Source organism: Centropristis striata, chromosome 12 (genome assembly GCF_030273125.1).
Source record: "Centropristis striata isolate RG_2023a ecotype Rhode Island chromosome 12, C.striata_1.0, whole genome shotgun sequence".
Classification (NCBI taxonomy): Eukaryota; Metazoa; Chordata; class Actinopteri; order Perciformes; family Serranidae; genus Centropristis; species Centropristis striata.
This window is the reverse complement of record NC_081528.1, coordinates 33,200,366-33,215,536: the sequence shown is the minus strand read 5'-3', so window position 1 is coordinate 33,215,536 and position 15,171 is coordinate 33,200,366. Positions and strand designations below refer to the sequence as shown.

Genomic DNA, 15,171 nt, shown 5'->3' with positions numbered 1-15,171 from the left:
ATATATATATATATATATATATATATATATATATATATATATATATCTTGTCTGACATATTAATGTTAATGTTTTTTACTCTTTCCATCATACCAAATTCTTATTTCTCTAACATACTTAATGCTTTTCCAAACAAACAAAAGCTGAATGTTTAATTGTACATTTCTTATACAGAAACTCTGGCAGAGGAACAAATGGGACCTAAGTACATTTCGCATTTGTAAACATTTTGTGCATGTAATTTTGTACATGTGAATATCGTTATGCTTCACTACTTTTGAAAACCAATACCTTATTTTCTATCCAGCCATAATGGGTCCATTTAACAAATGTAACCAGATAGTTTGATCAACATGACTAAACCTGAAACCTTTCCACTTTCAAAACGTCCAAGTAATCAGAGCATGAATGCTCATTTGCTTTGTTAAGAGAGAGCTCTGTTTTTCAAAAACATGATATCCAGGTACCTAAATGTGACTGCTACTGCTAATGTGTACATTTCATTTCCAAATCTTTATTTTCAATTGGATGCAATCTTGAATAGATTTTTTAACAGCATATTACCTTTTCTTTTTACCTTACCGTTTCTATTTGATCCAACAATGGGGATATTCAGCACAACATATTTACTGTAATAAGAATCTTTTATACCAGATCGTTTTACAGTTTTTACAGAGAGCCCAGATCTTGAACTATGGTACAGCATGACAAATTTAATGCATGATTTGTTCCTGGAAATCTTTAGGTTTTCCAACTAGTGCAAACTAATATCCATGAAATGCCTTGAAAATCAACCATTGATAAAATAGCTGTCATGCCAGAAATGTTTCTGATAATATTGTAGGCTAAATTATTTTACCCACTAACATTTCCTCTGTGTAATTATATAGCTTGCTACACTCAAGACTGACCACAGTCATTTGATCAGCAGGGCAGGCAGTCAGACCCTCTCCACTGCTCTGCTGAAGATAGGAAGAGTGCATGCTTTGTGTGTAGAACCAGTTAGTCCCCCATAGTGTGTTTTGAACACCAGATTCTAAAATACAAACACTTTAAACCCTCCCCTATCAGCTAGAAACTTCCTGCAATTGTTCATCAGGAGACGTATCTGCTGCCCTCCTGGCCAAGTGGGAATGTCTTCTTTGCTGAAGGCTTTAATGTGAACACACGCAAAGAAAATTGTTGAAGACAAGACTGTTCCTTGCAAACCTTATCTTCTTTTTGCCATTAGTTAGCTACAGTCTTTCATTTCGAAACTATAATCCTGTAGAATATCATATTTACCAATGTGTCCTCTTTCATTTATATTTTTATTTTTTATTCATATCCTTGTACTGCTGTAACAACTGAACTTTCCCATTGGGGATTAATAAGAGTTTATTTTAATTTTATTTGACAGTCTTGTCAGTTACTATGCAATGTAGATTTAATTCCCAGGTCTACAAAGTGAGAAGGGTAAAGTTATTGTAACTCCACCAACAGATTGTGTGTCCACAGTCTACAACAAAGTAACCCAACACATAAGTCTATAATGTTTCCTTATAGGGATTAAACCATACTTAAGAGAGATAGCTTTTTGTGTATGCTCATTCTAGTCATCCAAATATGGATAATTTTTTTCCTTGAGTGATTTTATGAAAAAATTGTCTGAATTCTTGACCTGTGACTATTTGGTCTCCTAATCCCAGAAAGCAAAAAGATCCCACGATCAGGATGTAGTAAGTTATTTCTCATATTCTCCTTCTACAGGGATGTAAGACTAGTGCTCATCACATTTCACAGACTGTGCTGTGTTTTTCCAGCGCCACCACTTGAGATCCAGCCCCCAAAACGGTGGCCATTCATTCCTGACGTGGGCGGAAAGGTGAGGGCAGGATGTTCTTATTTACAGTGCCTGCTACTGTGACCTGCAGTAGCAGAGTAATTGTTGTGATGATTAAAAAAAAAAACCGTCTGCAGCACATCCACACACTGCAGGGTTCTGCTAGACAAAAGAGGATTATTTACATTGATATAAAAAGCAGTGTATCCTGTTTCTGGAGTTAAAAATAAATCCAGCAAATATTTATTCTTAACACTTGAACAGATAGCTTCGATCTGATATTCCAATGATTGTTTACATTTCATTCTATTTCCTCTTGAGACAAGATTACTGCTGTGACCTTTAACCCCTGTGACACAGTAAGTTGATTTTATCAAAGGCATGCTTATTCACAAAGGTCAGTTTAAAAAAAAAGTTTATATATCATAATTTCAATTCAAAATAATTAAGAACACATTTAGAGGATATATCAATAAGGTAAAATTGATTGAAACAATGCTGTGATAAATACCATTTAGTTTAACAATATTACCAGAAAATCAAAAATACATATTTTTCTTCTGCAGTTCTGTTAATCAGTCTTGATTGTTATGGTCTGAGTTGCTGAATGGAGATCTATGTTGTAGCAATGTCCGCCTTCTCTTGTGGTGCTTAAAGTGCCAAAAAATACATTTGAAATACTAAACAGTAATGTCTCTACATAAATGATGACCTGGTTACTCAATCCACTGACCGTGTTGCGAGCAGTTTTATGTAGGAACTCCATTCTCTCTAGTTTCTTTCAATTTTGTGGTGAACTGTCCCTTTAATGTCAGTAGTTCTGTGTAGTTTTCCACTAGAACTAAATATAATTACTATGGTTTTATATCACATATGTTAAATATCTGTTTTGTGTCTGCTTGTGTTGTTTTATTTATTTTATTTTATTTTTTTGATGATGGCATCTGTCCCCCTTTATAGTTGTATATAAAACTTTTTATTGTGCTGCCCATCTATGTCAGGACTCCCTGGCTGAGGAAGTATTGTATTTTAATGGGAGCTTTTGTGGTTGAATAAAGTAATAAATGGATTAAAAAAAAAACCCAAACTAAAACAACTAATACATCCCTGCATAATTTATTGTAGTTGCACATTGTTGTTGTTGTTGTTGTTGTTGTTGGTCGGACACAATGTGTTGCAGGATTGTAGATAATCATTATTTCTCACAGTGATCTCCTCCTCAGCAGCCGACAGAAAGGAGTTTGTGGTCGTCCCCCCCCCCCCCCCCGACAAAAAAAAAAAAAAAAAAAAAGTGACGTTGCGTCCTTCCTCTATGTCTCCATAAAACGTGCCTCACGCATGGACTGTAAGTGTTGCACCGTGTTGCACGGAGGCGAAAGGGAGGAGAAATTGTCCAAGGCGCGCAAAAAGGCAGGGGCTGATTGATCTGGCTTTTGTGGGCTACACCAGACACCAGTTAGAGGTTGATATATAGCAGTCACTCAGCTTTTCATTTTCACCAACCATTACATTGACTTCATTTAACTTTTTTGTTCGAAAGCACCTGCCCCGAGGATACAGCGATACACCCGTCTCCTCTTTGCCGGATCAGGAGTCGGACTTGCCAGCTGCGCAGGAGAGCTCCCCAGCGGAACGCGTCATGGGATACGGGGGAATCGGAGCCGCTTTTTGCATCCACACCTGAGGGTTTTGTGGATTTACAACACGTTTTTTTAAAAGAAAAACAAGACTCTTTGACTTACTCGCTTCTAGAAGAAACTTTTGTCAGTCACTCAGAATTTTAAGCCCCTACCAAGGACTCTTATTACTTTATTTCTAACACACGGTTTGGATTTCGGAGAAGAGCTGGCAGGATGGTCTCAGCCGAGTGCTTCACATTGGTCGTTGTCATCTTGTGTTGCTCATCGCTCACAAATGGTAAGAAGTCATTCATGCGTTCACAAATCCGTTATTTACGCATAGTGTAGTTTTATGCATGAAAGAACAGTTTTAACATCGCACAGTTTGGCTGTTTGATTCGTATCAATGAATGGCTGAATGCATATTGTTTTACGGATAGTTGACACAATTAGCTGTCAGTTATTTGAAGGAGAAGTGCAGAGAGTAGTTGTTTTTATTTTTAACCATAATAGTAATAACCTTAATATTCTTACTGCTTAATTAAGCTTTTCCCAAGTGTTGTGTGTATTATTTGGCCGCTTTTTATTGGATTCTTACATTTGTGGAACATTTTTTGTTTTATGATAATTTAGTAGGATATTCAATTTGCATGTTTTAGGAAAACAGTCAACAGTTTCAAGCTGTCACTGGACCTGCAGTTCTTACTTAAGCCGCTAGAGGTAGTCTTGTCCCGTTAAAATTGGGTGATTATTATTGTAATGTTAAAAAATGTGTTGACTGATGGACAATGGTAACAGATGGATACTACACTTTATATGTTCATATTAGGCAGATTTTACTTTACTAAATTTGATTTGGTTGATTTTGATAGATTTTCTTAGATATTCTGAAGATATTGTAAGTCATCTATTTGTTATATATGATTATGAAATTTTATTTATTCCAGCAATTGTATTCTGTGAGTGTACAGGATTAAACATTTCGGGAAGAGAATGCAAGTTTCTTCAGACGGTACAATCAGCTTCATTGTCTCGGTGTCACTCCACAGAAACAAGACAGAGTAGAAAAGGTGGATGTTTCTCCACCTTGTGCCAGGTCTAGTGTGCCACTGAGATACATACACACTGAGCCTTCCTCACCATTCCCAAATAAACAGCCTATCTAAACAAAGGAAATACTGTTCATGTTCACCCCCTCCCCCCCACACACACACCCGTACACACTTTTAGCCTATAAAGCTTTGTCTACGATGTTTTTAAGTAGATTTCCTTCACTGTCCACACACAAAGCGTGGGAAAGACACAAGGAGGAAGCGGACGTTGGGGCAAGAGGCAGCCTGGAATTGTTCTGGCTAGTAAAGGTCACGGAAATGTGACACGCTACCTGAGCAAAGATTTCTTCCCGGTCCTCCTTGTGCTCATATTGAGCTATGTCAAACTGCGTCCAGAAGACAATGGCAGGGAGGAAAGGAGGGTATTGTTTCTGCAGAGGAGTTACTGACGGTAGAGCCATTAGTTATTGATAGTGCATCCAATTATTCTATTCATGCTGAAGTGTGTAACTGAGCACAGAGCTGTACAGAAACAATGTATTCATGCTTAACCACCTAAATTTAAGATTCATGATGCATCTTGTCAGTGATGCTGCGATGTCATATTAAAGGTATTGATCATTTTACTTAAACACGTTTTATGGAAAAACTTTCTATGACGCACATATCTATAATGCATTACAAACATACCTATAATGCATCACAGCCATCTTATAGCACTGTACATTCATAGTTATAAGCACTCATAACACATTATAAAGTATTATATTTTATTTTATTATGTATTATATCAATTATCGTAATACTTCATGATTGCTTGTCACTCAAAGACTTGCAAGGATCATAGTGCTTTATAAATCTCAAAGTTTTAATTAATTATTTTATATATATATATATATATATATATATTTTCTTATATTTTAGAATGCATTATAATCACTGTTATAATGCAATTAGGGTTAGGGTAGGGGGTTGTGCTAAGCCTCATGCTCATAAGTGTGTTCATAATGCATTATAGATTGGCTTGAAAAAAACAATGTCAGTAAGTGACCAGCAATTCCTGACAAGATGTTTTATAATGCATTATAGATACGGTCTTCATAGAAAGTCCTACCCACTTTAAAAGTCTCCTAGTTTTACATTTTCACTCAAGTTTTTTGTTTTTTAGATGTAATTATACCAGTGATTGAGAAGAAGAAGGTAAACACCCTGTCTACAAGATAGTCTAACCTATTTGGTATTCTGTTAATATTTCACTTGTAGCTGCTTCTCATTTAAAAATGATCACAGGTCAAGTGGGTTTGCTTCGTCACCTTTTGACACCAACTTAAATGAAGCATAACGGCTCAGACAGAGGGAGATCATTTTGTTCTGCACCTCTCTGCAACATGATGTTTGCATTTCAGATTTATTTCGGTCCGTCTGTGTTCTGGTCAATGACTTAAAGCCTTCTGCTTATCACTTTGGGTGTGAGGCATGCAATAATATTGATTGTGTGAACTGTGAGTTTCATAGATTTCATGCGAGGCTTACTGCAATTGTTTCTTGTGTTGTGAAGGTGAATTTGTCCAAGGAACAAGATCTGCATGTTTTTTCATGGTTTAAGTCAGTGGGCTTTTAGGCCACAGGCCAAATTCTGGAGAAACAAGTGAAGCAAAGTGATGATTGAAAGAAATAATGATTGAATGGGCGATTGAATTTGTTCATGGAAGCTGCCTTGTTGTTTATTTATCATAAAATTCCTTCACTAATCATAGTCAGGGGTCTTAGGTTTTAGACTACACTATGTAGTATTAGTCAAAGGTCTCTTTTTCTACAATGAGGACTTTGTTTTGAAGCATAGTGAGTTGATGTTGTGTCTGATTTGTTTCGGAGTCATTTTTTTTCTTCCCTGCTTGAAAACTTGAGATGGAGTGGAAAATGGGAATGATGAGAGGTCAGCCAAGTGCAGTGGGGGGCTCGTTGCTCACTGGCGGTACGTCTGGGTCCATGCAGGCAGCATAAGAAAAACACATCCAGACACACACACACACACACACACTCACCTGGAATGGGAGATTTACCAGCAGAGCAGAAAAAGCCATTCCCTCACACAGGGATATAACTTAACAAATTGCTCTGTGTAGCTGTTCTTATAGGATGATTGCAGCATCTGGTCCATACTAGGCATATCCATCGTGAGCCAGCAATATATTTTCTTTGAATCCTGCATGAGATTTCAATTTCAAGGAGCTTCTGTCTGCCTCAAGTCTTAATCATACATTATGGAAGAGGAATCTCTTGGGTTTACCATTTTGGACTCTCATGCAGTCGAATTCTGTTTGTTGGCTCTACTCAACTTTATATAACCTACAATGGCCACCCATCATGGCCAGATGTTCCTTTATTTTGCTTTTTTAAGAGGAGTCTGGGGCATTTTTGCCTCCAAATCTCCAATGGCTAATATACGGCTAATAAAAAGGCACTCTCCCTAACTGTTGTCTTAACCTGGCAGTTGGCAAAGTGGAGGGGTTTCAGAAGGGCTGTGTGTGAGAGTGAATACTCCAGACTATGTAACACAGCCAGAGCAGTGGTAGCTACTCCTTATTTTGGCAGGTGGTTTCAAGCCTTGTCACGGTTTGAACTTTGAGTTCTTTGCGTTTTTGTATATCTTGAAAATCTCAATCTACAAGCAACACACACAAATCAATCTTTCTTTAACTGGTGGTCGAGTCGTAGCACATTCCCATTTGAAATAATAACAAATTATTTAGAGATAATTTGAAAACTTGTTATTGTGTAGCATGTTGTATTTGTTTTAGAGCCAGAGCAATATTAACTTTTTAGACTGAGACCAATAACATACTGAGCTGAATTTTCTGAGCTGGAATGAAAAAGAGCTTTTTTATGTGTATGCACCGATTTTGCACTATATGACTCTGCAAAGGTACTCAGAAGGCTCCTTTCCTAAAAAAAAATAATAACTTTATACATTCTACATACATTGTCAACCAATTCTAGAAATGATAACTGAAAAAATAAAGAATAATATATATATTTTTTAAGTTTAACTAACATCAGTACTTTATGTTCAGTGTTAATCATCCCAAACATTGTTTTCTGCACTATATATTGTGCAAAAAAGTTTCCCACATTGCCACACATCAGACAACATATTCAGTGATATTAATAGATACCGTTATGCCTTTCATAGGTTTCCAATAATTGCATTTATTAGACCATCAAATGGCTAAACAGATTGCATGCTATCCATTTGCACAATAGGGCTCATATCAGTGGAGGTCACATTATAGCCAAGGTGACTCACCGAGAGTGACCTTCCAGTTTTTTGTTAAAATGTGATTCACTGTCAACCCTTTCTGTGTCTTTGTTGTCTCAGAAGTACAAAGAATGCATTGGCAAGGTTAAACAAAGGAATCATCATGCCGTATTGTTACTTTTGCCTTGAACACACCAAAAAAAGATCAACTTTCAAGGCAGTTGCGTTGTTTCATGACAGGAAGTACGGGAAGATGAAGCCGACTTCTTTCTGCAAAAGAAAAGGGAATTCCGCACATTATTCCCCTGCACTTGAAGGGTTGTGACTTGGGGTTTCCCATCTAATTTAGTGACAGAACAGTCATCTCGTACAGTAATGGTTTCTATTATGAAACATCATGCATGAGCTACTGGCAACATGCTGCAACAGCAGGGATGGGGACATCTTGCCAACAGTTACACCAGCTCAAAATGTTCTTTCTTCTTCTTCTTCTTCTTTATTTTTATTCACATATTACTCATGTTGTTGTATGCTCAACTTTCAGTTCTGTAAAGTTATAATACGGTAACTCGTGCAGCTGTTTGATTGAAGCAAGAAAACAATTAGCAGCAAATTAGTTTATAGATTTATTAAAAATTAATACCAATAAAAAGCTGAATCAGTATTTAATAGCTAACAAGAGTATCTCACTCAGTTAATCTCACCAACAGTACTCAAAATACAACATTTTCTCAACATTTTACATCATAACACAATAAATGCCTGTTATTTTTCTAATTATAAATAAAAAAAATCTAAATTTGCCCTGACACTATATAACTAAAATTACATTTAATGAAAGATAGGCAATTAGGGTAGTCTAGGGTCATCACATTTAACTGCACTGCTGAACCTCTTGATTAATTGAAAAGCTCTTTTAGTTTTAGTCATTGTTTGGTTCTTCTTTCAGACTAAATATTTAAATGACATTTTCTGGGCCACAAACACTGCAGAACAGTGCCGAGTAGATCCATGGAATCCAACACTGTTTGAATTTTTTTGTCTTTATTTCCTGACTGTTAGTGAACCCTTCCACAAATGTTTTCCAAACATTGTGTCCTGTGCCACTTCCTTTCATCAATGCCAAGTGAGGACAAGGACATACAAATGTGATCCTGGTCTAATCTTAGTTAACTTGGCCCTGTGTCAATAATCAGTTTGATGCTCTGTGACTTGCTCAAGACCCCATCATCAGCTGAAACTGCACCAGAAATCACTCAGCCCCCCTCCCTCTCTCAGCCTCCCCCAATCTGTTTGTTCCATAGCTGTCCTCTTCTTAATGGCTCTTAATGAGAACCAGCTTGAGGGCTCTTTGAACCAACAGTAAGCACAATTTCTGGCATTTTTCAGGCGCTCTGCTGGAGGAATGCAGCACACAGCTGTTATGTGGGGTTAGGGGTGTCGGGCACTGGGGCAGGTGGGAGATTTGAGGGTGTGGGTGTAGAGAGACAGCCCAGAGATGTTTTTTTTTTCTCTCTTTCTCTCTTTCAGTGGGCTGCTGGAGGCCCCTGCTGATTCATCCATCTGTAGTGTATTACTGAGGAGAATAGGGGAAAATTGTCCAGTTTTAAGAGATGAGCTGCCTGCCAGTGCAATTCGAGGTCAGGGAGATGTTTTTAGTTGTTGTTATTGGTATTGTGTGTGCAAGCAGATGCCAGCATTCCTGCATGCTTTTGTATCACAACATAAGTAAAATAACTGACATGTTAAACATACAGAAGTTAGACTTTCAGACAGCATATGATACATTATGGTTTTTATTATTCCATTTGTATTTAATAGGCCCCAGGGGTCAAAGGCAGTTTGATTTTTTTTCTCTCGAAGTTCTCATTTCCAGCTATTCAATTTCATGACTCACTGCCAATTTGCAAACGTGATGAAAGAAAATTCAAATTACAACATTCTCAAGTAAGTGTTTGTGGCATTTCACAAGAAATAGTCAACAGATTTATCAACTTGCGAATTTGAAGTTTCTGGGATTATTTATTAAGGTCAGGAACCTTTTTTTATTAATATAATATACAGCATGTGGTATCACAGCATGAAAGAGTATGAGCCACATCCTTTCTCCTCTGCATAACCTTGGACAATAAAACAATGATGTTGGGTATGATGATGTGAGGAAGTAGATATTGAGTGCCACTGCCCACACTGGCAGCATCAGCTCATTCTTAGCACAACAGCTGTTCTGAATAATAGACAAACACTTGTAACATGTGTGTGTGTGCATGCACGCGAAGGGTGCGTGCATGTGTGTGTGTGTGTGTGTGTGTGTGTGTGTGTGTATGTGTGTTTTCTGTGTGTTTGCATTTGTAAATGCAGGTGCACTTTTGTATATGTGTGTGCATAAACATGTGTATCCATGACATGATATGTCAGCATGTTAGCCTGGCAGTACACTGTTGTGCAATTCGATTGTCGTTCTTGATGCTTTGTCTCAGATAAAGGTTTCCCTGAAGACTCTTTACTTTATGAGGGTTGACTTAATAAATTTGTTTTCTGACCACATCGACAAGCTGTTCAGGGAGCTCAGTGAAAAGAAGGAAATCACATATGGGACTGTGACACCTCTTGGACAGCAGTGAGAATCACACAGTTTCCTGTGTTGATCACTGTGAGCGGGACCTCTGAACAGATAGAGCTGGCTGGATGCCACCTTTGAATAAAACATCTCGACCCAGGAATTTTCGCCTGTGATAACGTAATAATAGCACTTTGAATGCAAGGTCAATGGTGAATAAAAAAATTGTCCCCAAAGGAGAGGAAGGGAGCACCCAGTAAAAGAGTGCGAGCGGTTGATTTAGAGGAAACGCATGCAGAGACACACATCAGGGTCTAAGCTGCCCCCTTTCTCCCTCTGTTCCATCTTCTTTCTTTCTTTCTGCTCATCCCAGACCACTATTCATTCAACAAACTACCCTCCCAGCACAGGAAACACCCTCAGTGCTCACACAGCGGACCATCACTTGCATAAGAGGCAGGAGCATATTGGCACAAAGTGAACCCACATGCACATCGCTGAAGTGATTCATGGGGATTTCCTACTGTTTTTCATTTTGTTGTTTAGTGTGATAGTGACTTATGAACATTAATGAGACGTTGTATATTTACAGATGTGTTGGCCTTCCTCACTAAGTGTGTGTGTGTGTGTGTGTGTGTGTGTGTGTGTGTGTGTGTGTGTGTGTGTGTGTGTGTGTGTGTGTGTGTGTGTGTGTGTGTGTGTATGTGTGTGTGTGTGTGTGTGGTTTCAACAGGACATTTGGAGAGCGAGCACTCACCTAAGATTCTGCCCTCTGAAAATCCTCACATTCTCCATAAGGACGATTCGTTACACCTCACATGCAGGTATGTAACACACTTATTTTTGTCAATGCCAAGTAGACGGAAGCAACATCTGTATATATTTAAATCAGTGTGAAATGTTATTTATTCATTATTTTTATGTCTCCTAAAAATATCTGACATTGACTGATCTTGATCTGACTTTCTTGTATCTGTGCAAAATCTGTCATTAGAGATATTTTCACATTCTTAGATTCAAATGCCAGAGAACATAGATTAATATGTTTACTTAGAAAAGCCAGTCAAAAGCAGTAAAATAAACATGAAACCTCAAGCGCAGAGCCAACTTGTCAGTACAGAGAGTGAAAACAGTCTAACATCGTAGCAGATATTATTATATGTTTCAAAACCCACTAATGCTCAGCCAGCCACTGCCAAGCTAACAAGCTAACAAAAAGACACAATAATACCATATAATACCATATAATACGTCCGCTCGTTGCCAATTTTTTGCACAACAAACTCCTCATCTGTGTCTAAATGCTGACGGATGTTTCCTCTAACGGAGAAACTTGAGCAGAAGCCGAGGCAATCCCTGCTCAGACTCCAAACCATAGATATGCTCTGGATGTCATGTACAACATATTTAAGAAAAGACATTTAGTAATCTAACTGGTAATTGTGGTATTGATACAATAGCTCAAAGGATCAGAGGCCAGTCAGGAGGAGAGGAGTCTGTGTCTGAACTGTCACTGCAGCCATAAACTTTACAGTCTCATCTTATTACATGACAGAAAGGCCAGGGGGGAAAATATACGGGACGTGTCTGGGCCTCAGGACGTTTGCCTGCTACAAAGAAGCTGGGACAGTTCTTAACAGGACCCAGTGGTGGTCCACATTTATCAGTCTCTTGCAATTTCCTTTAGGGATGTTGGGACCCAAGTGTGCTGCCTTCACATTTCTTAGGAATTTAGACAGCCTTGCATCATTTTGTAGGCCCGTAAGGAATGTTCAGGAACTCATGTCTATCTAATGTAATGCTTCCCTACAAGGCCATATGCTAAGCCCCATATAGCACTGTCTTGTTTTCTGTCACTGGATGAGAGCTTGAGGTTGCTTGACCCAAAATTCTGCAGGCAAAGGCAGTGGTATGCAAAACATGTTTGATGTTCCTCTGGGATCTCTTTAATGAGGGTTTTAAAATGGATGTTGTGTGGAAAGAATGTGATAACCAAGCACATCATTCAAGAGAATCATGTTCCCATGTGAAAGTTCAAGTTACTGGATGACTCGAGATTAACTCAAAATAAACTTAAAATGAACATCAAGTCAAAAAGTCCCAAGGGGGTAAGCAGCCGTTATCGTCTTGAACTAACAAGCTGAGTTCATTGCCAGCTGTGACACTTTTCCTCAGAGTAGATCCAAAGTAGAATTTTTGTATTAAGGCTTTGTTTCCAGAGAACAGATCAAGAATAAGCAGTTCAAATTCCATTATCACATTCCATGCACTGATCTGATCATGTTATCATATCATTGATCAGATCATTTATGCTACGCAGGTACAACATGTGTCACTCGCTACACGATCTGTACAAGTGCAACTCGCAACAGGGATGAAAAAGAGGCGGGATAGCTCCCTCGATACACTGCAAAAAAAGAAAAGTTGGGTGAACTCAAAATTTCAAGGCAACAAACTTCGATAAAATTTTAAGTTGGACAATTAAACTAAATATTTTAAGTTTTGTTTTTGAGTTTGCTCAACTGTGAATTCAGATTTTTATCAACTCAACTAAGTTGTACTAACTTAATAATTTTACATTGTAATAACTTTTAATCCTTACTTCTGCTAACTTCTGCAATGTGCTGAATTGGCACGATTGTAATGCTGCTATGAAATGTCAATTTTGAGTTAGCATTGATACGCTAATGGCTACTCATGTAGCTGTAACAAGCAGCGCCGCTAGCATCAGTTAGCCGCTTTTGCTAATGAATTTCACCGCTTTCCCGCATTTCACAACAAAGAAATAAGAGTTAGCAGAACTATTGTCCCTTGTTTTAGACCCCAACTTAAAGATATAAGTAACAACTCACAAACTGGTTTTTGAGCAGACAACTGGCTTCTTTTGTTGTGCTAACTAACATTATTGCCCTAAATGTCAATCATTTATATTTCTAAGTTTTACCAACTTAAATCACTGTTTTAGGCCAAAAAATACAAGTTGGCTTTTTTGCAGTGTAGCTACATCCATCATCAGCTCTGGAAAATATAATCGTCCGAATTCAGTGGTGGTAGTAACTAACTAACTCTGTTGAGAGCAACAAGGGATGGACAGTTGGACAGCATGGCTAGTTTTTTAAGTTGTTGTTACACTACGGTTCTATACAGTTAGTGTACTATTGTTTTACTAAAGGAATTATTATTTATTCTTAGAGTTATTGATTTATTTATTTAGTTTTCGTTCAGCTATGATCGACTGTCAGAAAATATAATAAAAGAATGCTCTCTGGCAATCATTCTCTGTATCTATTTAAAAGGCTTGTTTGTTGTATGACCTTGCTCAAGTTAAACCCTTTGTAAAAAAAAAAAATTACCTAGTGCCCATTTAATTATTATTTTTTCTTTTGCACAAAGTAGCCTGAGTCGTCAAATTTTAAGTTGACTAAGCAAAATATCCTTTGTGTTCATCTAATATTATCCCTCTCTGTCCTCTATCAGAGGTCACGGCCTGCTGGACTGGACACTCGCTGATCCGAGTCGATCGATGTCATCAGAGGGGGTGAAGGTGGAGCCGTGTGACTCCAGACGTCACTCTCACTCTCACTGTAGCAAACTGACAGTTACAGGCTTGATAGTCAACGACACAGGAAGGTACATCTGTAAATACTCCAAAAATGGTTCAGACCACATCACCTCGACCTACGTCTATGTCAAAGGTGAGTCCAACAAGCACTCTGACTTCAGGTTCAGATTCAGATTGTTTCTCGTTTTTATCAAATACAGTCACTGAACCCGCACGCTGACCATTTCCCCTTCAGTCCTGAATGTAGTTTTCGTGCATGAGAAAAACTAATCTAATGTTGTTTAGAAATACAAAGAATTGGTCTATAAACTAAAACGCAGACAAGAGTTCTTTCCTTTTGAATTGAGTTGTTTTTCTTCCATCCAAGATTTAACGTTGTTTGTTTTTGCGAAAGTCAAGACTCCTGATAAAAGAGAGGTTTTCACAGGGTGATTGTCATCTGCTGACGCCAGTGGAGGGTGTTGAACTGAGCCCACAAACAGTGGCACAGAATGAAAAAGCTAATGGGCAAGCTGATATTTCCCGCAAGATACCAGAGCTGGAAAACACCCACTTTAGTGGAAAAAAAAGAAAAGGGTATTAGTCAGCGAGAACAGGAAAAAAAGCTAAAGAATAAGGTTCAAAAAAGGAAGAAGGTCTAAAAGAAAGAAAGAATGAAGGAAGGGAATAAAGAAAAAGACTAACTTTTGCAATTGTATGCTTATGTATGATTGCAATTACTCCTTACATGCAGGAAGCTTTAATGTACATGCATTCAGAGTCAAGTACTTTACTTCTCAGACAGGGGAAGTGGTTTCTTTGGTACTATGGTGTCTTCTGGAGGTGGACGGGTGAGCGTGATTGCACAGGAAACCCTGGTCATTGACTGTGATTTCCTGCTCTAGCTACTGTTTTCCTAAGTCTCCCCGAAAATGTCACATGGCACCAGTTACAGTTACACTATCACTGAAATGGAGATTGTGCCGGGCAGCAAAAGGGAAGTGTTAACCCTTTGATGCACAACATGGGTCAAAAATGACCCCCATTCATTCCCCGTGTTATTTCATGCTGCCTGTGTGCTTCTTTGCTCTATCTTTTGAAATCGATTCATTTGATGATTTCATGATTTCATGATTGAATATTCAAAGTATTCTTTGAATATCTTGTTTTTTTTATTACAACAGATCATTATTTCCATTTTTCCTTCATACTTTAAGAAAAATGTTAATTGAGGAAAACCTTCAACATAAAAACTTTACAACATGGGTCACTTTAGACCCATGTTGTGATTCAGCCCATTAGACCTTGAAGTCTATGC

General features: G+C 38.0%; 1 protein-coding gene across 1 annotated transcript in view; it reads left to right on the top strand.

Annotated features, from left to right (window-relative positions):
* Window positions 1–3,195: 3,195 nt before the first annotated feature.
* The window catches only part of kdrl (kinase insert domain receptor like), a 54,696-nt gene continuing 42,720 nt past the window's right edge, over window positions 3,196–15,171 (top strand). The window contains exons 1-3 of the mRNA XM_059346089.1: window positions 3,196–3,739; window positions 11,046–11,136; window positions 13,790–14,007. Of these exons, the coding sequence (XP_059202072.1) occupies window positions 3,676–3,739; window positions 11,046–11,136; window positions 13,790–14,007 (373 nt within the window). The 5' untranslated portion in view covers window positions 3,196–3,675. The remainder of the gene's footprint in view (window positions 3,740–11,045; window positions 11,137–13,789; window positions 14,008–15,171) is intronic.